The sequence below is a fragment of the Electrona antarctica genome, assembly GCF_951216825.1.
Source record: "Electrona antarctica genome assembly, chromosome: 8".
In the NCBI taxonomy this organism is placed as follows: domain Eukaryota; kingdom Metazoa; phylum Chordata; class Actinopteri; order Myctophiformes; family Myctophidae; genus Electrona; species Electrona antarctica.
The window spans coordinates 26,208,351-26,232,825 of NC_136789.1; the positions used below are offsets into that span (position 1 = coordinate 26,208,351).

The 24,475-nt window shown below is 41.8% G+C and overlaps 2 protein-coding genes across 7 annotated transcripts in view; both read right to left on the reverse strand.

Annotated features, from left to right (window-relative positions):
- The window catches only part of taf1 (TAF1 RNA polymerase II, TATA box binding protein (TBP)-associated factor), a 37,881-nt gene extending 25,438 nt beyond the window's left edge, over nucleotides 1–12,443 (reverse strand). Inside the window, exons 1-12 of one of the 2 annotated variants that reach the window (XM_079507124.1) lie at nucleotides 12,101–12,443; nucleotides 11,240–11,360; nucleotides 8,868–8,994; nucleotides 7,626–7,739; nucleotides 6,810–6,938; nucleotides 6,165–6,403; nucleotides 3,254–3,472; nucleotides 2,533–2,760; nucleotides 2,195–2,405; nucleotides 1,829–1,936; nucleotides 1,552–1,719; nucleotides 728–855 (exon numbers count right to left, since the gene is read on the reverse strand). In XM_079507124.1, coding sequence (XP_079363250.1) covers nucleotides 728–855; nucleotides 1,552–1,719; nucleotides 1,829–1,936; nucleotides 2,195–2,405; nucleotides 2,533–2,760; nucleotides 3,254–3,472; nucleotides 6,165–6,403; nucleotides 6,810–6,938; nucleotides 7,626–7,739; nucleotides 8,868–8,994; nucleotides 11,240–11,359 — 1,791 coding nt within the window. In that variant the 5' untranslated portion in view covers nucleotide 11,360; nucleotides 12,101–12,443. Of the gene's footprint in view, nucleotides 1–727; nucleotides 856–1,551; nucleotides 1,720–1,828; nucleotides 1,937–2,194; nucleotides 2,406–2,532; nucleotides 2,761–3,253; nucleotides 3,473–6,164; nucleotides 6,407–6,809; nucleotides 6,939–7,625; nucleotides 7,740–8,867; nucleotides 8,995–11,239; nucleotides 11,361–12,100 lie in introns of both variants that reach the window. The other variant, XM_079507123.1, reaches the window with a different exon arrangement.
- Nucleotides 12,444–14,188: 1,745 nt separating this feature from the next.
- On the reverse strand, nucleotides 14,189–22,821 carry fam76b (family with sequence similarity 76 member B). 5 transcript variants are annotated; one of them, XM_079508297.1, is made up of 11 exons: nucleotides 22,629–22,821; nucleotides 22,235–22,333; nucleotides 20,824–20,888; nucleotides 20,631–20,685; nucleotides 18,970–19,125; nucleotides 18,323–18,528; nucleotides 18,147–18,197; nucleotides 17,851–17,928; nucleotides 17,485–17,650; nucleotides 16,481–16,582; nucleotides 14,189–15,369 (listed from the first exon to the last, which is right to left on the reverse strand). In XM_079508297.1, the coding sequence occupies exons 2-11, from the start codon at nucleotides 22,319–22,321 to the stop codon at nucleotides 15,280–15,282; spliced, it is 1,056 nt and encodes a 351-aa protein (XP_079364423.1). In that variant the 5' UTR covers nucleotides 22,322–22,333; nucleotides 22,629–22,821; the 3' UTR covers nucleotides 14,189–15,279. The 5 variants fall into 5 exon arrangements, with proteins under 5 accessions (XP_079364423.1, XP_079364424.1, XP_079364426.1 ...); XM_079508298.1 differs by having other exon boundaries at nucleotides 14,189–14,803; nucleotides 15,304–15,369; nucleotides 22,235–22,821; XM_079508300.1 differs by having other exon boundaries at nucleotides 17,485–17,617; nucleotides 22,235–22,821.
- Between the last annotated feature and the right edge of the window lie 1,654 nt (nucleotides 22,822–24,475).

Sequence of the window (24,475 nt, forward strand, 5' to 3'; positions counted from 1 at the left end):
ATCCTTTATAAGCCTGGTCTTCCCCAACAGGATGATAACTGTGTACCTGCTGTGGTTCATCCTTTATAACCCTGGTCTTCCCCAACAGGATGATAACTGTGTACCTGCTGTGGTTCATCCTTTATAACCCTGGTCTTCCCCAACAGGATGATAACTGTGTACCTGCTGTGGTTCATCCTTTATAACCCAACAGGATGATAACTGTGTACCTGCTGTGGTTCATCCTTTATAACCCTGGTCTTCCCCAACAGGATGATAACTGTGTACCTGCTGTGGTTCATCCTTTATAACCCTGGTCTTCCCCAACAGGATGATAACTGTGTACCTGCTGTGGTTCATCCTTTATAACCCTGGTCTTCCCCAACAGGATGATAACTGTGTACCTGCTGTGGTTCATCCTTTATAACCCCGGTCTTCCCCAACAGGATGATAACTGTGTACCTGCTGTGGTTCATCCTTTATAACCCTGGTCTTCCCCAACAGGGTGATAACTGTGTACCTGCTGTGGTTCATCCTTTATAACCTGTTCCCCAACAGGATGATAACTGTGTACCTGCTGTGGTTCATCCTTTATAACCCCGGTCTTCCCCAACAGGATGATAACTGTGTACCTGCTGTGGTTCATCCTTTATAACCCCGGTCTTCCCCAACAGGATGATAACTGTGTACCTGCTGTGGTTCATCCTTTATAACCCTGGTCTTCCCCAACAGGGTGATAACTGTGTACCTGCTGTGGTTCATCCTTTATAACCCCGGTCTTCCCCAACAGGATGCGGCTCTTCTTCAGCGCCGACTCCTTTTTGTTCTCTTTGGACGGGGAATTGGACGTTCTCTCCTCCTTCTCGTCAGGGATTTCTACACGAGACAAGTCAGACAACTGCATGTGTTCATTTCTACACGAGACAAGTCAGACAACTGCATGTGTTCATTTCTACACGAGACAAGTCAGACAACTGCATGTGTTCATTTCTACACGAGACAAGTCAGACAACTGCATGGCCGCTTTTACTCGGAAAGCCATGACCCGGAAACAATCTACTAAAAAAAGTTCACTTTACATAGCTAGCTTATATTGCGATCGTTTTAGTTTATACGATATATGATCCAAAAAGCGTTCATATTTTGCGGGAGAGGGACGGATGAGGAGCAGAAATGAAGCGCCAGTAAATCGATCCGTTCAACACCACGGAAAGCGCCCTGGATTAGGAGATACGAGTCATTCTTTCTGCCGCGCTAACGGCTAACTCAATGATAAGCTAACATGGGGACAGAACGGAGCATACGGTAGCCGAGAGGCGTACTGACAAATAAAAAAAAGGGAAAAATTCTGAATATTCTTATCTCGCCCCGTATCATTGAGGATGCGCTAGGACGTCCTCACACGTCTTTAGGACGCGTCGATTGGGACCCCTAGGACGTGCTGACACGTCGGATGGACGGAAACGGTTAACATCGGACAACTGTCAATTGCACCACGGTCGTTCAGGTGGTGTAGGTTCAAAATCCAGACGTTAAGTCTCAATCTAAAGCACAACACGCATCCATCCATACCCAGAATGATGTTCTCGTCATTGGGGTCCAGAGTAAGGACGGGTGGCATGAGAAAACGATCCATCGCCTGGTCATCCCAAATTATGTTGTCCTCCCAGCGCCCATACACCAGCTCCTCACTGTCGATGGGGAAGATGGAGAACCAGGGGCAGTCGTCCTCATGCATGGCTGTGCAGGATGGCCAATCAATCAATCAATCAATCAATCAGTGAATTAATACAGGATTAGTACATAAGAGGATTTAGAACAGAAAACAAAATACTACACAGTGCCATACCTTGATGGTCATGGATGTTTTTGTCCCGCTTCGAGCCAGAGATGGAAGAGGTTTTGGGCATGGGCGGGGGTGTGGGGGGCACCAACTGAGAGTTACTTCTAGAGAGACCTGTTGGGTACAGACATATCTAAAAAGGTGCTCTCAGTAGAGTGCAAATCTCCGCCAGGAGGCATGCCCTACTTCCCTCCGTCCATCGTCTGTGTGGTGCATCACAAATAATTCAGAATGATTTGACATGCATATATATGTGAAGATTCTCTTTCTGTGTTCGTGGCATCATCGCTTACCCTGCTGTACGTTGTAAGCGTTGGCATTGCGGGTCATGCTAGAGGGTAACCACCCTGCTAGACTCGCTGCTAGACTTACCCTGCTGTACGTTGTAAGCGTTGGCATTGCGGGTCATGCTAGAGGGTAACCACCCTGCTAGACTCGCTCGTGCCGTCTTAGTTCCCTTGTGCTTCACTTCCTCCCCGTTCCAGATGATATCATCCTCCCACTGGAGCTGGGTTACCATCAGGAACAGCTCGTTCTCAAGGACTTGTTTGTTGTCCTTCTCCTCACCACTATCCCCCTCGTCCTGAAACCAAAGAGATATTGTTTGTTACACACATTGAACAACACCTGTATAGACATTATTGAACTGATTTGTTTGTTTGGTGTTCATTACTATCACCACTCAAGTCCAAGTCTCTTGGTCTACAAACCTCTTGAGAAGGCTTCGGTGGTTCGGGTTCGGGTTCCTCACTCTGCTCCTCTTTCATTTTGAAGCCGTAGTTAAAGTTGGTACCGTCCTCAGGGACACCCAGCATGTCGTACCACAGCTGAGCTGGACCATATCGCCACTCTGCCACTTTGGGTCGAGACTCTGTCTCCTTGTCGCCATCACCGCATGTTTGGGAGAACTTGGATTCTACTGGTGCCATCATGGTTATCTTGGGAGTGTGAAGGAGATTGAAAAATGTACATTCTCCTGTTATACTGATATAGTGTGGTTGAGTTCTGGCACAACTTGATGAACACCTGATGAAGGCCAACTGTGGACCGAAATGTTGTACCATATTTTCCGGTGTTTTAAACTAAACTAAATACTTGCAATGCTGTTGTGCAGACTTTTATTCATTGTGTATCCGGCACCAGCAATAAACTGGATGTGCACAACCCACTGTTCTGAACTAACAACTTCCCCCTACTGCCACGCTTGCATAAAACGATGAACTGAAAAAAGGAGGATTCAAGCAATAACAATGTTATGTTTTTGTGTGTTTAAACACCGGTTTGCATAAACTGTCACATAATGCCAATGAAGGCGTTGTGTCGAAAGGAGTTGGTTTGTTCTAATTAAGGTAATGAACTTTTCTCAGTGATTATGACGGTCGGTGTTATGATGAGAACTTCTAGCAGTGGCAGAATCTTCTAGACTTTTACCTCATCATCAGAGAGACACTGCTCTGGTGGTGGTGGGGGTCCGTACTCGTATGTCCAACCAGACCTCCTTTCGGGGGGTTGCTCCGCGGTGGGCTCACTCTCCGGAGGTGGGGTTCCAGTCTGATGCTCACGATGCTTCCTCTTCTTCTTCCGACGGGCACTTCTCCAAACCGACGGCATGTTCTTCCCTGGACCGAACAGTCGTAGGAATCTCAGCACCTGGTGAAATTTAAGTATTGATATTTGTTGTGAGTGGCGAACCAGTGACGCCCCAATGTGGCCCCAAAGATCTCCACCCCCGAGCGTCTCAGTAACGAGGACATATGTTATGCTTGTGTGACATAAAACGCATGACTTTCACCCGTTTGTGTTACTGTACTACTGTTTTAAATGATGTGTTCTGACCCCACATGTATTATACTCATGAAACAGTGTTTTTTGCAAGGCAGCCGATGGGTTAAATCTATGCATTCATTACATTATTGCAGTCGCTGTATATTGTGTTGAATAATGAACTGTAGTAACCCAGAAACGAACTGAAGAAACCCTTTACGCGTTCACGCTGTTGACCTTGGCTAGAAATTAACTGAAGGAACCCTTTACGCGTTCACGCTGGACAGATGTGCGTCCACGGACGTGTTTGCTCGTGCCCCTTGCTATGAGCACGCCTGGACAGGGTCATATCTCTAAAAATGACACTATGTGAACCGAGGTGTTAAAAGTATGAACGTGCCTTTGTTCAGTCAGAAGACTTTTGCTTGCGCACCTCTAAGCTTTATCTCCCACTCAACCAGATAACCAGAATAGGGAGTTGTGCTTGTTAATATTTTTGCAGGCTGACTATCTTTTTACTATTTTGTAAATTCATTTGATTTGACTTGAATAAACCTATTTTTTATAATTCAGTGTAATCTACGATGGCCTCCTGTGTTATTGATTAGCCAATAATACAGTATGTCTGTTGTCTGTGTTTTCCCTGTCACTCCGTGGGGTAAGTTTAGTTTGATTTAACAACTGAATTCTTAGTGATAGCCTGCCGGTGTTTATCTTTCCCCGAGCAGGGAGGAAGACGGCGAGCTATGGGGATCCGGGCGTGCCCCGATCCGATCCGCAAGTACAGGAATGGTTATTTTTGATGATGATAGCGGCTCGCCACCTCTCTCAATCCTTCCACGGACGGAGAAAGGGAGGACAGGGTGGAGAGGCTCGCATACAGTGCCAGTCCAAAGAGGTCAAAGTGGCTATATTTCAACGTCTCAGTGGAGCCGGTTGAAGTACATTGGCCATGCATGTATACTGTATTCTAACATTTAACCCCTTGCGTCCCGGTATTCTACGGGTTCATGCAGGCGGAACAATGTGATAATGGTATGCTATGACCTGACCAGTCTGAGGCGCGCTATCTCTTCACGAGAGTTTGCGCAGTGCACATACAAGTGGAAAAGCAGCTATAAATCTCTGCCTCATAAAAGCCATAGATTAAAAGTTGCGAGTGTGTTTATATGTCTTCCCCTGTATCCCTCAATCCCCGACGCCTCATACGAAATGAGCTCGGGACGAGCGGACATGTGGGAGGCATAGGGAGTCTCCCGTGCCGGCTTTGATGCCCGCGCCGGGACTTTACGCACACTGCATAAACTTGTGCTTGTGAACGCGATACAGATAGGATAGTTTTAAGGTTATAATTAGGGTAGCTCCTGATAGCCTCATACAAGCAGGCCATCAGCGGCGGGTAATGGAGTGTGTGTACTTTACACAGTGTGTTAGTCTTGTGTCGCACAAATGGTGTGTCTCCGGGCTACAGAATGAGTCAAAGGTGTTATAGCATAATGTTATAAGTTATTAATGGCATATTTAATGAAACCTAATACTGTGCGCACGTCACACAACAGCTCTGTAGGGGAGCTATACAGTACTAAGATGTACCGGTATGGACGGAAGCCACTTGTAATGGGTTTATCTTTTTGAACACCTTAGCTACTAGTGATTTGTAGCACAGCTATTTTGAGACGAAGAGAAGACAGTGGAAGTCCTGGCATACTGGGCCACTATACTGCTTAGCAAACAGGAGTAGACCAGTGTTCAGGCGGAGAGGGTGATGAGAGCCAGCTCTCTTTTACAATATTATGAAAGAACGAGAGCCACGTGGAAATTCACTAAATGGGTTTCATAAAAGGGCTTCTTTTTTTTTCTTCTCCATAATTATAAAAATCACACTTGTGTGAAGTGAGGGGCGCTCTTATCATCATACATCACATTCCGTGGTCAGCCAATCAAATCATCACAAATTGTCAAAAAGTCTTTTGACTTTTCTGCCCTCACTTTTTTTTATCGTTTATTATATTTGGAAAAAGCAGCACAAACCAGTATAAATTACACATTTCTTAAACAGAAAAGTCTTTAGTGCATACTGCATTTCCAAAGTTTGTTTTTTCCCCCCTCTCTTCCCTCCCATTTCTCCACGTGACTCCATCTCCAATGTCTAGCTCTCACTTTCTTCAGATGCATTTGATTACGGTGTTAAGACGACACATAACAGGGGCATGCTCACTGATATCAGTACTTCAGAAGGAACACTTCAAGGGAGAGAGAAAAAGAAGAAAAAGAAGAGAAACCACGACAAAAAAAACAACTAACTGCCCTCACTTTTTATCCTCAATATGTACTTTGCTCAGCCAATCAAATCATCGCTATAGGGTGATCAGCCAATCAAATCATCGCGTTTGAGTTCACACAAACAGACAAAGCTGGGAATAGGAAGTGCTAGCGCCCCTCAAAAAAAGAACGTAAACTATATTATCTGTGGGCAAGTAATGTAATCAGCCTGCCTGCCCCTGTACACTAAACACCGGACAGCACTGGGCGCCATGCGGCTGTGTTGACTTATGCACAGTGATTGAAGCCAGCTCACCCTTCCAGGCCTAAACTCCGGGAAGAGCTCAGTAACACCTGGCAATGCTTTGGCGGCATCCTTCTGCATGATTCCAGCCAGTGGAAGGGTGAGGCTCCTTGGTGAGGCACCGTCACCATCGCCCTGACCTGGACGATCAGTCTCTGACTCGGAGTCTGAGGAACTGCTGAAGTCCACCTTATCTCCTACTGACGATGGAGCGATGATGGAAGGCAAGATGATGCCATCACCCTCTTCCCCTGCTGTGAGGTGACAAAGACCACACCAATGAGGAAGTCCAACAAGAACTCATTTATAAATACATACATAACGCTTTTTTGTCTTAGAATTAACCCATTCAGGCCTGACGTCGAAATTAAAAAAAAAAAGTTTTCTAAATCATGACAATTTTCGGAAAGATTTGAGGCACATTTTAACGATTTTTCAAAAATAGCAGACCTACAAGTTCATAGCGCGCCACTCGGTGGCGCGCTATGAGCTTGTAGATCTGCTATTTTTCAATAGCTAAATTATAACAATGTTTAAAACACCAAAACGGGTTCCCGCCCCAAAATGGGTTAATGGTTAATGTGGTTAAACGCTAACGTGACATGGATGTGTTCCAGGTCTCAATGGATTAAAGCAGCTCCGGCTATAACTCCTTACCACTCGCAGTGTGAGGAGGAGAAGTTTCCTCTTTCTTTCCAGGTGTAGGAACAATTGGAGGTGGAGGAGGTGGCATGAGTTTAGAATCAATATCCTCACAGTCTGCATCATAATCATCGTCATCATCATCTTGGGTAGAAAAAGAAGTTAACACAATCAATTTAATGTAGCATTCCTGGATGATTTCAGCTAGAAGAATAAGAATGGGGTTGTATGATTTCATGTTCTAACACTGAATCATATACTTATACTATAGTAGAGTTTTCCCCCGGGGCTCTATAATGCTTTCTGGGAGGAACAAAGACTGCAGAAGCAGACAACCTGCAACACTCCAAATTAGAAGAGTAAATTATTGTAGGTGCAAGGCTCAAAGATACGAAATTGATAGAAGGAAGAGCCAATGCGTTTCGGCCAGGTTGGTCTTCCTCAGTGTTGTGACCACACAACGCTGAGGAATGCCATCCTGGCCGAACATGCGTCCGTTGGCTCATCAGAGGTAATAAAACATGTGAAAAAGGACATTCATTGAGTGCTGGCACTTCTTTCTTTCAATTTCTATAATGCTTTCCCCTCTACATCAAATCACTTTGCCAAAAATAGACAACATACAATGCATCGCAACACGATGTGTTAACTCCTGAGCTCATATATCCGAGCTTGTAGATCTGCTGTTTTCACCAAATGTTCGACTCAGAATAGGGACGCTAGGGTTCAAGTGGTTAAGGTTTGTCTATTCTCTGTGCTGACTATAAGGAGTAAGCTAACAATAAATAATAGTGGATAGTACAGACAGTCAGACACATTTACGTTCATTACCGGTCTTCCTTGCAGGCTGCAGACTTCCCATGGCCTGGCGATACTTTGACTCATCTTCAGCGACTTCATTGATGTCAGAATAGTCGACTGCATCTTCGTTGTTTTTCACCCAACCTGGAAAAGTTTAATAATATAATGAACCTCCAAAGGCCTTTATACTTCACTGAATGGGATCCCCCAGGGTTCTATATTTTGTCTGCCCATTTTTTGAGGGGCGCTAGTCTCGTCAATGCATGGCTTTCCGAAATTACATTTGGCCAGCCAAGTATATGGACTTTTAATGTTTGTTAGGTGCCCTCTTTGCGCCCCTCACTTCACATGTGTGATTTTTTTTTGCGGCTTTCGCCTTTATTTAATATTTTTTATAGAGGGACCCCACAGTAGGCTGACAGTAAATGGGGGAGAGAGATGGGGGAGTGACATGCAGTAAAGGCCGTCGGGATCGGGAGTCGAACCCGCGGCACACTGCCAGACTCGGACTACCGGCCAAGGTGCCTGGACTACTGAGCCACGGCCCAGGCCCACATGTGTGATTTTTTTGAGGGGTGCTAGCCCCTCCTATATTCAGCTATTAGTGTCGATTTTCCTTTTACACAAACATTAAATTGAAATTCCCATTGACAATGAATGGAGAATGTTATGTCATATGTGGACGAGCAAATTGACATGCTACGTCATGATGATGTACGATGATAAGAGCGCCCCTCACTTCACATGGGTGTGATTTTTTTCCTTCTACACCACCTTGTAAACCTATTTTCGCAGAATGTTCGCCTATTATGTCATGCCCAGAGTAGGGATGCTAGGGTTCATGTAGTTAATCAACTGTAGACAGTTATTTAACCCATTTAGGCCTGACGTCAAAAATAAAAAGTCTTCTAAATCCTGACAGTTTTCTGAAATACCTATGTTTCTATATCGTTGGTGCTCAGTATTTCATGTTAAGGACCCCAAAAATTATATGTAATCACCAACCCCCATTTGAAAATATGTTGTTCCAGGGACCCCCAGAAGCGAAGATTGTAGTTAAAAACGTTCGCTGTGAAACAATATATATTCAAAGATTTGCGCCACATTTTCACGATTTTTCTAAAACAGCAGACCTACAAGCTCGTAGCGCGGCACTCGGTGCCGCGCTATGAGCTTGTAGATCTGCTATTTTTCAATAGCTAAAGTATAACCATGCTTAAAACACCAAAAAGGGGTTCCCGTGCTGAATGGGTTAAAATGTTAATCCCTCACCATCTGTATCCGTGCCACCCGTGTCGTCGTCGTCCTCTTCTTGCTCGTCCTCCTCAGTGGCAGTGATCTCTGTAATGAGCGAGCCCAGACCTAGGGAACCTAAACCAGCCAGGTGCTTTTTGGACTCCTGGCGTGAGTAGAGAAATCAGACAGACTGGCGACACAGGAGAGGTTCTAACATAGTGTACTATAGAGCGTCGCAGTCCCGCCCCATACCAGGGCCCAGGAAATGATTCTCCGTTCATTTTCCTCATAGACATTTCAGAAAGTATTTATTTAAAGACGTTTACGCCGCGGACAAAGCCAACTCTTGTCGTGACAAATATTACAACAAACACAATTTTTCGGGCCAAACAAAGAATTAGAAAGTAGAAAAAAAACGGCAGGTTACAACACTTTTTTTGTTGTTTTTCTTCTATGTAATTATTTGTTTGGTCCAAAATATTGTGTGTGTGTTGTCATGATTTGTCACGACTCGAGTTGGCTTTGTACGACGCTTAAAAGGTCTTTAAATAAATACTTTTTGAAATGTCTATGGGAAAAATGCATTGTGATTAATTTCCTGGGCCTGGCGTCGTCATGAAAGGGGACTGCGACGCTCTATAGAGCTTCGTAGTCCCGCCCCCTCCCGAGGACCAGAAGTGAATTCCCCGTTCATTTTCCTCATAGACTTTTCAAAAGGTATTTATATAAAGACGTTTACGCCGCGGACAAAGTCAACTCGAGTTGTGACACATCATGACAGTAAACACAATGTTTTGGGCCGATCAAATCCTTTGTAAGAAGAAAAATCACACCCGTGTGAACTGAGTGGTGTAAGGTCTTATATAGACTGATCAGCTGTGGTCTGACGTAATGTCTGACGTAATGAAATCACACCCGGGTGAACTGGGTGACCATAGCAACCATGCTCATTTATTTTGGTACGGACAGACACGTAAACTAACAAAGATGAAATCACACCCGTGTGAACTGGGTGACCATAGCAACCATGCTCATTTTTTTTGGTACGGACAGACACGTAAACTAACAAAGCCAGTTGTAGGAGTGGTTTACACCACTCAAAAACATGGCAGGATACAACACTTTTTGTTTTGTTTTTCTTCTTACAAATTATTTGATCGGCAAAAAACATTGTGTTTATTGTCATGATGTGTCACAACTAGAGGTGGCTTTGTCCGTGGCGTAATCGTCTTTAAATAAATACTTTTTGAAAAGTCTATGAGGAAAATTCATGAGGAATTCACTTCTGGTTCTAGCGTCGTCATGAAAGGGGGCTGGACTGCGACGCTCTAAAGAAAACAAAATCAAGGATGTCGCTGTTGGAAGGAAAAAACTATTATCTAATGAAAAGGTGTCAATCAAATTGGTCTATTTGGCTGCCTTGCTCAAAGAATACATTATAATTATTTATTACATGGCTTGGTTGAATGCTTGATTCTGATTGGTCAACCGCTGAATTCAGCGGTCTGTTATTTCTGGAAAATGACCGCTCCCCTCTATAACAGACATCCGATGCCTAATCAAACCCTCGGAGCACCAGCTGCGCGGCTCCGCCCCACTGATTTACTGCTGTTTCCAACATGATAGCCATGTAAACGCACACACAATGTCATTTGCAGCTAAACATTGCTCTCAATGTTTGAGCGAGGAATAGATATTATCCCTTACATATTTTGTCACCTGAAGATGGGAGTGCCTTAGTGTTTCTTTAAATGGTTGTCTCTTGTCTGCACCACTTGGGACTACAAATCAAGCAAGACTACCAGTGGATTTTGTTTTATGTAAATTTACCTACAAAAGAGCACCTGTAGTGTGAGGCATTAGAACCATGCAACGCTTCCTTCTTCATAAACACACAGTTCCTAACCTGATCATGTACTGTTTGCTTTGCATAAATAAATAAGTCATTTCTCTGAATAACATAATCGTAACATAATTGTAACATTAACCACTTAAAACCATTATAAGATAGCTCGTCAGAGCCCGCTGCAGTGGTGTCCGATCTAGATGCGTGTCATGATGACGAGTTGCAAATTGGGGCTAGACGATGCCAGGCGTGTATACCCATATATGAGGTTTCTACACTAGTCTGATGTCAGCGCTGGATATCGCTGATATCGGTTGTCTCCATTATCCATATATGGAGCTCTAGGTGAAAGCCTTCGTTACAACCATATTTACTTTTTTAAGTGGGGTCACAAAGGGGTCTGTACTTGGACTATTCCCCTCTACACACAAATCAATGCCTTTGCCAAAAGTAGCCAATCTAAAAGCTAACAAGCTTATATATTCTAATTGTATCTATATGTTCACCTATTATGACATGCTCAGAACAAGGATGCGAGAGTTGATGTGATTACTATGCTTACATTGTCTAAAATGCAGTCATCCTCATCAAGCTGGCCATCTTCGTTGATGTTTCCAAAGAGGAAACCAGTTAGAGAGAATGGGCGGTCTCGGTCCTCATCATCGCTGTCTGAGTCGGACATGCTTTATTAACAATGTATTGGAAGATAAGAACACAGTATTTGTATAGTTTCACAATCACAACCACAAAAAATATGCATCTTCAAGCCAACTCTTATTTGAACCGTACTGCATCCCAACCAACAACAGTTATACATCTCATCTGTTGATAGCTTGTAAAATGTAGTGCATGTCATTATGGAAGGCAAAGCACATTACAAAGAATAATGTATTTGTCCATTCAATTTAATATTAGGCTACAATATGCATAATCTCCTTCCCCTTCATTGCAATTGGCTGTGACAGTCGATTGATTTAGACATCCTATCCACTACAATGATCTGATATTTTGCAAATACACCAGATCAATCAATACAACATAGTATGTGCATTATTTCTATTAAATGAGGTACAGCCAGTGTCGAGCTTCAAGTGTTTGGAGTTTCCAAAATGATAACATGAAATGTGATTGTATTTACTTCTTGCAACAACGTGTCTCTGTGACTTTATCTGACTTAGACATCTGTTAAGTTGTTGCAAGGGAAATCACTTTATTAATGTTTTTCTAGTCAGAAGTCTGATGAATTAGTTGGTGGGCATTCACGGCTGTCTCTCTGAATTTAAGATAACTTTGATTCGGTATGCAGACATGTATTACGTGGTTGGAAAGCAGACTGGCTCTAATTTACGAGGTTGCAATGATGCTAACATATTTCTGTCTACTGATACGATTTAATGTTAGTTTAGCTTCAATACAAACTTACCTTGTTCAGATTGTGTTGACTTGCTTTTCAGCCAGCTTGTTTTGCTAAATGCTAACTAACGTTAGCTGGAAGTTCAAAAGCTAACATCTAAACGCATCGGATTGAGCCAGTCAGAGAATAGATAGCTTTCTAGCTATCGTTACACGAATATATTCATTTCTACAATCAAATGCATATAAATGATAAATCTTCAATACGACTTGTAAACTGGTCGTTTTTATTTATTGATTTTGTTTTCGTGTAAAATGCGCTTGTGTATCAAAAGGAAAACAGTGGGACAAACCAGCAGCAGCACTGCACAGCAGCACTACTTCGAGCTAGCAGCAAGCTAGCGCTACGCACAGTGAGTGAGTGCAGTGTTGCCAGGTTTTGCGAGAGAAACAAGCAAACAGATATATGAAAACCAGAGTAATCTAGTAATCTCTTTGGAAACAAACGTGCTGTGAGTTTAATGTAGAACTGATTTTTATTTTTTTAATCTTGAAGAAAATTTGACAATTGTGGAATATATATTTTTGTAACCCACGCCCAAATAAGGAACTACAAGTAACAAGTAAAGTCAACTACCAATATTTACAGGAAATCACACTGCGTAGAGCTATTAGTCTGTAATTTCGGTGTAGATTTATTTTCAAGGAGCAGTTACGTACAAACAGATTCCAATGTCAATTTGTCACAGCAAAAAAAGTCTCACTTCGAATAGTGGGCTCTGATTGTGGTCACCCACAACGCTGGGGTGAGCGAGGAGTCCAACCAGGGATTTTTTTCTTTCTCCTGTGGCAGATTCATCTGGTTTCCAGGCTAGGAGAAACAAGTAAAAAGTCGCTTATAATAATCAGACATGGCAACAACTATAGATACATAACAATGCCGTCGTTGAAAGTACCCGGATGTCTTCACCGCATTAATGACTATTGCCTGCGCGCCACTAGAGGGCAGCGCTCTGTGGATCCCTGTAAATATCTGTACTTAGTCTTAGAGTATACTCTAAGTACTTAGTTCATATTCATTTGTCTTCTACAATCTACAACAGTGGTTCCCACACTTTTTCATGTCAAGGACCCCAAAATTGACACTAATTAGCCTGCGTAGAAAATAGAAATGCTTTTATGCGGTCGTCCACTCACAGTTAACAGTCTTGTATAGAGTTGTGCTTGAAATGTACTGTAATTCTGCAAACTGTTAATACACATTTCAATCAATCAATCAAAAAGCGTACCCCCATTTGAAAAGGTATGAATATATAAGATTTTTACGGCTCTAGCAGTGATTTTATTTTATTTGCAATACGCATTAGGCTACGGACCTCCATTTAATGGCATTTAAAGAGACCCCAATTTATATTGTAAAATCAATGTTAATTTAACTCTTGAGAGTGTACAAATGGAACCAAATGGACAGGTCCATTTGTACACTCTCAGAGTTAGATTCATAACGTCCATTTGGTTCCAAACTATCATTTAGCTGGGGAGCCCCTGGAACTCCCTCAAGAACCCCACTTTGGATACCACTGTTCGACAGTTACAACAATCACACTTTCAAAATACGCCCGCCAACAATACCTGAACTGGCACAGATTTTTCATTTTGAATTTGAAGAGTCTAATAAACGCGAGCAGTTTATTATGGATTTTTCTTGCTAAACAATAGCATGGTAAATTGGTAATGTGCAGTAATGTGCAGCAAGTGCAATCTAAAATATGACAATAAAGTGCATTCGGTTCTCATTTTCACACAAGCTTCAGTGTTGCATCTTCAATCTTGCAAGACTTTTTATAGATTCGTCTAGAATAGCCTGTTATAGCACAAGTTAGTCATCATTTATCACACCACAATTCAAAGGTGTTTATCATGACATTTAAGGCCTTGTTTCTTTTAATTTTTTGTCAACAGCAAAAACACTACTAGTCTTGACTTGTAGGTGACTGATGGATTGGAAAGAGCTACATTAAACCTAGTCTAAAATTGAGTGGATAAAGCTACCATCACCACATTTTGAAGAGATGTGCAGGCCATCATTATTCCAATTGTTTTTCCAGCCCAAAAACTGTAAAGCAAAATTAATACAAGAAAATGTAGAGCCACCGACTGTATAGTGTGTCAAATAAACAAACACTTTGCTTAGCCAGTTTAATAATCTTAAAACATTGGGTTTGGAAAAAGTACAAAAGTGATCCTGTATGCCACAGTATGAAACCAGCTCATTAATGCAAGGTGAAAGGTGTTCCTTTAAAAAGCATTTTCTACAGATGTGTTAATTTCAACTGGCCTTACCGTACACACTCACTAAAACAGATACAAGCAATAGTTTAAATACAATAGCTGACCCCAGCAATACCTTTACAAGTGATTTCTTAAAAAACTAATTAAAGGGACAGGGGAGTGGGGTCTAAAAGTATATTACAGTACATGAGACCACAATGCCAACCGGTATATGGCAGTAAATCATGCAGTATTACAATCGTTCCACTAAAGAGAAACAGCGAAGCACTACAGCTGTCACACAGTGAGAAAGAGGGCAGCCAAGAAGTGTCTCTCTTATGAAACAGCCATACAAAAATGTCCATTGGTTGTTTTTGAATTTCACAGAGAGAACTGTACTGCGGGCCAGCATGTCTGCAGTCACCCATCCCCACATTTGCATACGTACATGGTACAGTTGAGCAGGGTCTCCATTAAGGAGAGCTCGTCACCGATAGCCACGCTAGAAAAATATAAACAATTGCTATTGGATAAAATCCTGAAACATGTAAGATTCTCTGAGTATGTTGTGAGTACCAAAAAAAAAAAGTAAGAAAGACAATTGAATAAATAAATTGCATGATATCCATAGAAATCGAGTGGAAACATGGAGTGGGCAGAATTCTATCCACGTAACAGAAACAATGCTTTTTGGCCCGGCAGTGTTCAAACGAGGGCTTCATCCTGCACTTCTTCTGCAGTCACATCCCATCCAGTGGCAAAGTAATAATAATTTAAAAAAAAGTTTACATTTAAGGGATGGTTTCTCATTGTTTGATCAATAGGTAATTTCCATGGACAGCATAGTCTCTGGATTTACCACAGACAGAGTTAAAAACAAAATGAGTATGGTGGCAATGATTGAGAAAATACAGGAGGGAGACTTTCACAGTGTTACAACAATGAAGCCACTCTGTGTTGTTACTGGCTGGCCTAGTGTTAGGGCATCTGCAGCGAACTCACTGTCCGGTCAAACTTCTTGCCCTTCGAGAGGGAGGCCACTTGTTTCATCAACTCTCTGTTCTTAGTCTGCAGACAAAAGAGGTTAACACAAGTTAGACATTTTATCATTGTTCATGGGGACAATAAAAAGGACTTTGAAAAGATCAGATCTGACAGATATCTCTGCTGTCGGGAGGAAACCATTTTTCAGGAAATTACGAAAACCTTATATTTTTAAAACAAAGCAATACAGCCTCATCAAAGTTGGTGTTACAACTTTATATATTGTCAATGACTTCCATGAGAGGGGGTTAGTTGCTTTAGCAGACATTTTGAGGGTCCAATGGAGTTAAGGTTTTGTCCAAAGCACTTTTTACTACTTTCCATTGGTTCAATATTTTTGAAACAACACACAGACATAAAGGGTGTTCAATAGCTCCGATTTATGCCAAAAAAATCTAAAACCTCAAAAATGGAGTTATGAGGTTTCCTCCCAACAGCAACGATATGTATTTTATCATGTTCTCATAAATAGAATAAATGGGCTGCTACTGTATATTTTCAATTTGCTCTTTTGGGATATAAAGGTCCATCCTGTGGGTTGTGCAAACAAACAGACAATCAGTGTCAGAGAACAATTATAGGTTAGGAATTAAATGGTATAATACAGAACCTGCCATGTGTAACCTGTCTAAGGTTTCGGGTTTACTGAACACCTATAATTTACAGTGGACAGAAAGAGAACACTGCAGCCAACCCATAGTTAGAGTTACTTTATAATGAGGACAATAAAAATGACATTGAAGAGAGTATATTTGTAGTAGTTTTGTCATGCTCTCATTTTAAAGTATGCCAGTTTAGTCTGCAACGCATTTTGGATGCTTCAAACTGCAGGTTTAGTATTTTGATGTGACATTGTTTCCAGCTTTGGTAGCAAAAACAAATCGTCATGCCACACAAATTTGCCTCCCTATGAATTCTGGATGGACCCCTGTAGTTATTTTTAGGCTCAAGTAACAGTCACGACAATCGCGGTTGGTAGGGGTTTTGGTGACCTTAAAAAGCCTAGATGTTTAGCAAACACCTCGAAATCAAGATCACTCATAAGGATCCAGGTACTGGATAGGTATGGCTGTTGTATGTACAATGAGTGTGATCTAGAAAATTAAATAACTGTTAAAGTTGATGCTTTGCTCACCTGAAACAGCTCCATGGACTCTTTGTGTGCTTTCTCCATATTGTTCATCTTTACTCTCATATTCGATTCTTGGTAGTGAAAGTCTGCTTTGACATCTGTCATCTGTGAGAGAAGCACATAACCCATCATTCAATGTCACCCAGAAATGCGCACATCTTCAAATCATTTAAGATCACTCAATCGGGTGGGTTTTTACAGCTTACGGATCAGACCCTTCCTCACCCAGGGTCTGCCCAGCTACTTATCCAGGCCTCAGTTATCTCCAGACTTGACTATTTCAAGCCTTCCCTAAAACACCATGGGCAATACTCAAAACATCCTAGAGACTCTTCTCCCTCTTGGCCCACAAACTTTGGAACAAACTCTCATTTCAGTCGAAATGGCAGACTCACTCGCAATTTGCCGCTGCAGATTTAAAACTCACCTTTATAGACTTTACCTAACCTGCTCTCTCCTTGTATCCATTCTTGTCACCTTTTGGTATTTTACCCAATATCCTACTTAATTTAAGGCACTACATTGTCTTCTTTGCAATGCACTCGATTTTATGTGACCATTTATCGTACCGTTTGTTGACCAGGGTTCATGCTTAAGCTGCGTTCAGACTTGGGTGGTTGGAGAGGCGCGATTACATACAAGTAAGTCAATGCAAAGACGATAGTTGGGCGAACGGGAGCGGCGCGACCTGGCGCAACACAAACGGGACGAAGCGATGCGAATATACATATTGAAGTCTGAACGCACCTTTAGACTAAAGAGCGTCTGCTAAATGCCTCAACTTTAACGGAGACACATTAGCTGAGGTTAATACTGCACCTTGCGGCCTGGGCCGTGGCTCAGCAGTCCAGGCACCTTGGCTGGTAATCCAGTCTGGCAGTGTGCCACGGGTTCGACTCCCGATCTCGACGGCCTTTACTGCATGTCACCCCCCCCCCATCTCTCTCCCCATTTCCTGTCAGCCTACTGTCTGTCCCTCTATAAAAAATATAAATATAATACTGCACCTTGCGGTCCCTTTCTAGAATGGTCAGGTCCCTTTGCTGCAGAAGTCTCTTTAGGGACATTACTTCCTCTTTCAGCTGGCTGATGAGAATGAAGTTGTCCGTTCCGCCAGAATCCATAGACTGGGTGATGGAACTACTGGTGGGTAAAAAGAAAGAAGAGTATCGCCTGATCGCCATGATCCAAACAACAAGGTAAAGCCAGGTTACTGCAGGTTTAGGCAAGTCAGATTTAACCCAATTTGTGCCCAAGACGTCTCCAGACGTCCTTAGAATTATCCCATGGTGTGCCCAAGACGTCTGTACACGTCCAAAAAACCCTTTTTTATTTAAAAGAAGAAAAAAAATCTAAATTAAACCATCTCATACCTGTCCCCATTGGATGGCTTCATCTCCAGTTTTGGTTTTTTCTTTGGAGTCTCCTTTTGGATTGAAGACGATTTATGGCTGAAAATAAATTCATAGAACAAATCAATTAGCAATGTACAAAAGACAAGTACTTTACCCCTGTGCCACCTGAATGCACTACATTTTATCATTTGTATGTACATTTGACACTATAGCTCCAGTGTTGAACCATCAACCATCAAAACATGTACATTTTACAGGTTACAAAACCGATATGAAAGGTGTAATATCGAGATACTTGGGCAAGATAGTCTCACCTCTGCTTCCACAGTCCCTGTTCCTGCTCTGGACTGAGGCTCCCACTGAGTCTGTAACAGTTGAATAAATAAAAATATATTATAGAAAATCCTTCCCACTTTCTCCTCAAACTCTAATGCATCTCTGATCCATCAGAAGAGGGCTGTGGCTATGGTGACACAGCATGAATACATACTTGTGGTGAGAGCTACTGTGTCTTTGCTGCTGCTGATGGTGGTGATGATGGTGCTGCTGCTGCTGCTGCTGCTGTCTGGAGTGGTGGTCCTTCTCGTTGAGGGAGGAGGAGTTTGAGGAACCGAAACCCTTTCTTTGCTCCTTTGTCTTCTGCAGGACGCGGCGATAGGAAAGAGTGCACAGCCAGCACAGCAGCTTCCCGTCCACCTGATACGTAGTGTTCTTGTTAGTGGCTGGTAAATATAACTACCAAGCTAATGTTCTCTCTAAGCATGTGGAATGGCTAGCTATCTCTGCAGTGCAAAAAATAACAGGGTGGTGTGTAGATAGAAATGTGTATAGAGTCCCACTGTGGCCAGATCAACCAAGTGGGTGTTTAGTTGGTGTGTGTGTCAGCTACACACAGCAAGTCACAGAACACCCCAATTGTAATTGTGCTAATGTAATTTGGTTTGTGACATGTGATAGATTGTAATTAATCAGCTACAGCAGAAAGACAGGCGTTGGCGTGTGCGCCAGCTATGACTAACACACGGAGAGTGACAGAACCACCCCGTTTGTTATTTTTGTAATGTATGTTGATGTAATGTAATTTGATTGGATTGATTGAATGGTTTTTCACTTTGTGGTGAAAACATGCAGTTTTACCTTTCTTCTGCCCTCCTCCTTGCGATCAAAGGCGCACTGCTGTTTACACTGCTCACAGGTCTGTGGAGGTCCATACTTCTTTTCTGAGTTTGTACACCGCTGACACTTTGTCCCAATAAAAGCTGCAATGATGTTACAGTACTGGCAAGGTTTGGGCTAGAAGGGAAGGACAAAAAAATATATATTTTATAAAAGAGCAAATAAACAAGAATAGAAACAAATAGTTATTCAAAACATACAAATGCAATTTGATGCTGCAATCCATAACTTTCATGTCCTAGCCAGGTTGTGAACCCTGGTCCCCCGCACACCGAAGGGCCGTGTTCGTTTTAGGGGTGGTCTACACAGAAAATCTGCCATGCATTTCTATGGTCAACAGGTGATTTTTTTTCTGCGTTGAAAATAGTTCAACTCTTGGAGGACCACCACTCATCAACCTAAGGTTGAATAGTCACCACAGCCATGAGAAATCCATGTTTACCTTTACGCTACGCCAGGGGTGGGCAACTGGCGGCCCGGGGGCCACATGCGGCCCCCACCTTCACTTAATGCGGCCCTCAGGTTAATGACAGAATACTGATATTATTGGTTTCAGCTGTTTACAATTCCACAGCATGCAAACATGACGCGCTGTAATTACTTCAGTCTAAATTAGTAGCTCAATGCTCAACACAAGTATAATTAAAGGCATTTGAAATGACATAAAAAGGTTAATTTTCAGGATTCCAATTAAAAAAATAGCAAAAATTCAAGATTTCAATTCGAACATAGCAAAAATAGCCGATCTACAAGCTCAAAACGCGTTGCAGTTGTAGATCGGCTATTTTTGCTACGACAGCAATATATGGCCCTATAGGGAAATATAGTGGCCCTCTCCATTGTCAAAGTTGCCCTACGCTACGCTATTTGTGCCAATAAAGCAGATGATGTGACATTCAAGCACAGCAACAGCTTATCCATTTGAACGTTGCAAACTTGCAGCCATGAATCATGCTATGTGCGAGCGCTATAGAGCGTCGCAGTCCCGCCCCTTACCATGGACCAGGAAATGATTCTCCGTTCATTTTCCTCATAGACATTTCAGAAAGTATTTATTTAAAGACGTTTACGCCGCGGACAAAGCCAACTCGAGTCGTGACAAATCATGACAACAAACACAATTTTTGGGGCCGAAAAAATAATTAGAAAGAAGAAAAAAACGGCAGGTTACAACACTTTTTTGTTGTTTTTCTTCTTTGTAATTATTTGTTGGGTCCAAAATATTGTTTGTGTTGTCATGAGTTGTCACGACTCGAGTTGGCTTTGTCCGTGGCGTAACCGTCTTTAAATAAATACTTTCTGAAATGTCTATGGGAAAAATGCATTGGGATTCATTTCCTGGTCCATGGTAGGGGGCGGGACTGCGACGCTCTATAGATATGATATTCAGAAGCGCTCCTCTGCTCATTAAATACTTTCTGTGGACACAGCCTCCATTTTTTTCAATGTTGCCCCTCAGCCCACAAATTCCACCACACTTAGTGTTAGTAATATTGAAGTAATATACTCAACCATTACAGATTGGTTTACAAAAACAAAATGTATTCACTAAAAAAAAGTTATGGATTGCAGTCCAAAAAAAGAGCTGAAATTAATCGAAACAAGACAAGCAGATCACTCACTGTCCCAAATTGTTTGACATTCTGAGCACATTTCTTGCAGATTGTATTTGTTTTACTGCAAAGGAAAAAAATATCAGTTAACATAACACTTTGAATAAGATACCACTGAAAAACCTCTCATTGTATCAGCAGTGAAGCATGCAGTTTATTCACCACTTGTATGACATGCAAAGAGTATTGACGCCTCTCTCACCTTTCTTGCTGAAACTCAGATCTGCAAAATGTGCACTTCACTATGGGATGTGCGATGCGACATTCCTGTAATACAAAAGGTAAAAGGGGTATGACATCTAATAGGAATAGCATAAAAGTACACAAGCTCTTGCATTTCATGCAACCTTTAAGATAAACTTTCCTACAACACCAATTCAAAACAACCAGGTGCCTGTAATATGTTGCCATATAATTTTTTTTGTCGGATGTTTAAATAGATCATAAAGAAAGTGGCATGTTGTTTTTGACATAATTCTGTTCCTCTAATGTATGCTTTTCTTTGTAAGCAATCTACTGCACACATTTGATAACTGAGCAATGTCCTGATTTTTCTCAGGCCACACTGATGTGAACTAATAACATTTGAGCCTTATGAATAGGATGAGGAATAGGAATATACTGTTCAAAACTAGAATTTTACATTTAAATAAAGAGACAGTTTCAAGTTTGATGGCTCTGACATTGCATTAATTCTTGTTGTCACCGACTGTACCTAATCACTTTCTCATGTCAGATACCGGTTATCTAAGTAGCAGGTCAGGTCACTACTCAGACAAAGGGTAAACCAACAAAGACATTAACATACTGTAACTCTACCATATTACAGAATGGTGGTTAAAATGGTGTTTTATTCGCTAAAAGAAGTTCTGGGTTATAATTTATTTGGTGTTTACGATAACGATGGGCTTGACACAAATGTACTAGTATGTATACATTAACAGTTGTAGAGGAGGCATTGTCCATTTTTAAAGGGCAGGCATATACATACTTAATTACCACGTGAATCTGTCCATAGAACTGACTAATGATGTTCATTTTAGAATATGTCGTCTTTAATTATAATAAAATAGATATACGCCGTACAACACTGGCATAATCTGTTGATAGGAAATCGACCCACTAGACGAGCAACAAGCTCCCGTTTTCTATGAAGCAAAAAAAAGCCAAACCTTGTATTCAAAGGAATGACAACATTTTAAACAGGACACTTTAGGGTCGCATAGTCAGATTATGTGATTTTAGCTGGACAACAAGAGTTTTTTCCCCCGTGGTGTCGTTACACCTTTAACAAACGAATGTAACACGGCCGGCCTTACAGCATTATCTAAACAAGGCTACTATTATAGCATTAGCGTTTCCAGGTTGGGAAAAGAGATAAACCCTGTTATATAATCTGAAGCTTGCACGCACACACAACACAGCCTGGCGAAACACCGTTGCATCCAAATACTAGTGAACAGCCTAGTTAGTACGTTAAAATAACACGGGCCACTGCAATTGTGGGGGAAAAATACTATTTCATTGAGAGATGCATCTGGCAGAGGAGCTCCCCTTCCCACACACACACACACACACACACACACACAACCCCCAACCAAAGCAAACCAAACCTTGCACAGCTGCTGTCCCTGCGACAGTTCTTCGAAAGGGTACCGCTGGTTACACTTCGTACACGCGTACAGGGCTGATGTTGCCATTCTTCTCGTGCGCTGAACGAAACAAAAAAAACCTCACTGAGCTAAAAACACACTAGTCGTCGTCGCGCTCCTCAGTTACTACAATAACTCTGGCCTAGAGAGAAACTGCTGTTACAACAACAGCACACACTGGCGGTGGCTAAAGTTAGCTACTTAGCTAGTGCACTAGCTTTGGTTAGCTTTAGAAGCTAGCCTGGTGGAAATAGCCCAATGGAAATAATAGCGCACTGGGGTTTAGCTAGCGATGAACAATAAAATAAACTCACAACATGTACTCTGTTGTTTCTACGCGTATATGTTGACTAACCGGGCCTGCTTGAGATGTGATCACTCGCTGACTGTGCTCGAATAGCAGTAACTAGAGGATATTTTGATTAAAGTTCCCACTCTCTCTCTTCGTCTTCTTCCCAAGAAAGCTATTTTCCTGTTTTCCTTTTCTCTTTTTTTTGGTATCGTCGACGACTTCGTCACTCTAACCGGAAGTGGCCGACTGTAGAATAAAGGGGCCATAACCAGCCTATCCCGTGAGCAGGACTTCTTATTTTGAAACGCGCAGCCAATCACAGACACATTTAATTGTGTTTTCTTTTTGTTATTTCAAGATGCGGTGACTGACTTTTTTTCCAGTAAATGTAGCAGATGTCTGGCAATGTAATTATGGTTTTATGGATACATAAACCCAATGATAAACCTCAACGTCTTTAGTTCCAATGCAATTAAAATTACCCTTAATTCTTCTGACATTGCAACAGCAATTATGACAAGACAAGAAATTAACTTTTTAACTTTGCTATTAAAGAAAAAAATATATAGGAACCATCCACATTTAGATCATCTATACCTGCAATGGCCAATTTGGCCATTCAAAACTGAATACATGGCATTTTTGGTAAATTACGTGTGATCCGTAAAATCTGAATCCCCGCCCCTATTCCCCTCACTATGTGTTTCTTTTCTCTTTTTACCTCCATTATGATGAATTCCTGTTCTGTTCTTTGTCTATATAGAAGTGTCTATTTGTACGTCTCTAAATGTTTTGATGAATTGAACATGGTGGACCCTGTTGTAAACAAGTGTAATGCTTAATTTGGTCGTCCACTCACAGTTAACAGCCTTTGTATTGAGTTTGTGCTTGAAATGTACTGTAATTCTGCAAACTGTTAATACAATTTTCAATCAATCAATCAATCAATCCCTTGGATTCACTAAAACATGAATGCAGAACTTTGTTCCACATGTTTTTTTCTTTGAACATGATTGTGAGGATAAACATTAGGAGATAGTGAGATACCATATAACTGTAGGCAGTAGGTTCTTTACCTCCTATCATATCAAAGCCTCATATAACACATACCCACCCCCACCCGAAGTCTACCACTGCCTTTACACACACACACACACACACACACGCGCGCACACACACACACACACACACACACACACACACACACACACACACACACACACACACACACACACACACACACACACACACACACACACACACACACACACACACACACACACACACACACACACAATGACAAACATATGTAAACAGAGCTATGTCACATTGTATCGTACATACATGCTATATGTAGGGTATAAAGCTTTTTGAAACGATTAGCAACAATCTTTTGAAGTCATTTTGGGACAAATAGCAGCATTTTTCCTACAAAGGAAAAAACACACACACACACACACACACACACACACACACACAGAATTACAGTACATTTCAAGCACAAACTCAATACAAAGGCTGTTAACTGTGAGTGGACGACCCAATTAAGCATTACACTTGTTTACAAGAGGGTCCACCATGTTCAATTCATCAAAACATTTAGAGACGTACAAATAGACACTTCTATATAGACAAAGAACAGAACAGGAATTCATCATAATGGAGGTAAAAAGGGAAAAGAAACATATACAGTGAGGGAAAAGGGGGGGGGAACATACACACACATACACACATACATAGGCAGATGGGAAAGACGAGTATCCCAATATTAAAGGGCCACTTCACCCCTTTTGCAACCATATTTGAATGATGTTTGGGAGAGAAGAAACACTTTCCTGGGGGGTTTTATGTGGGTAATATGTGTTTTTAGATATTTTAGTATTTCAAAGTGTCCATGGGCTCCATGATGT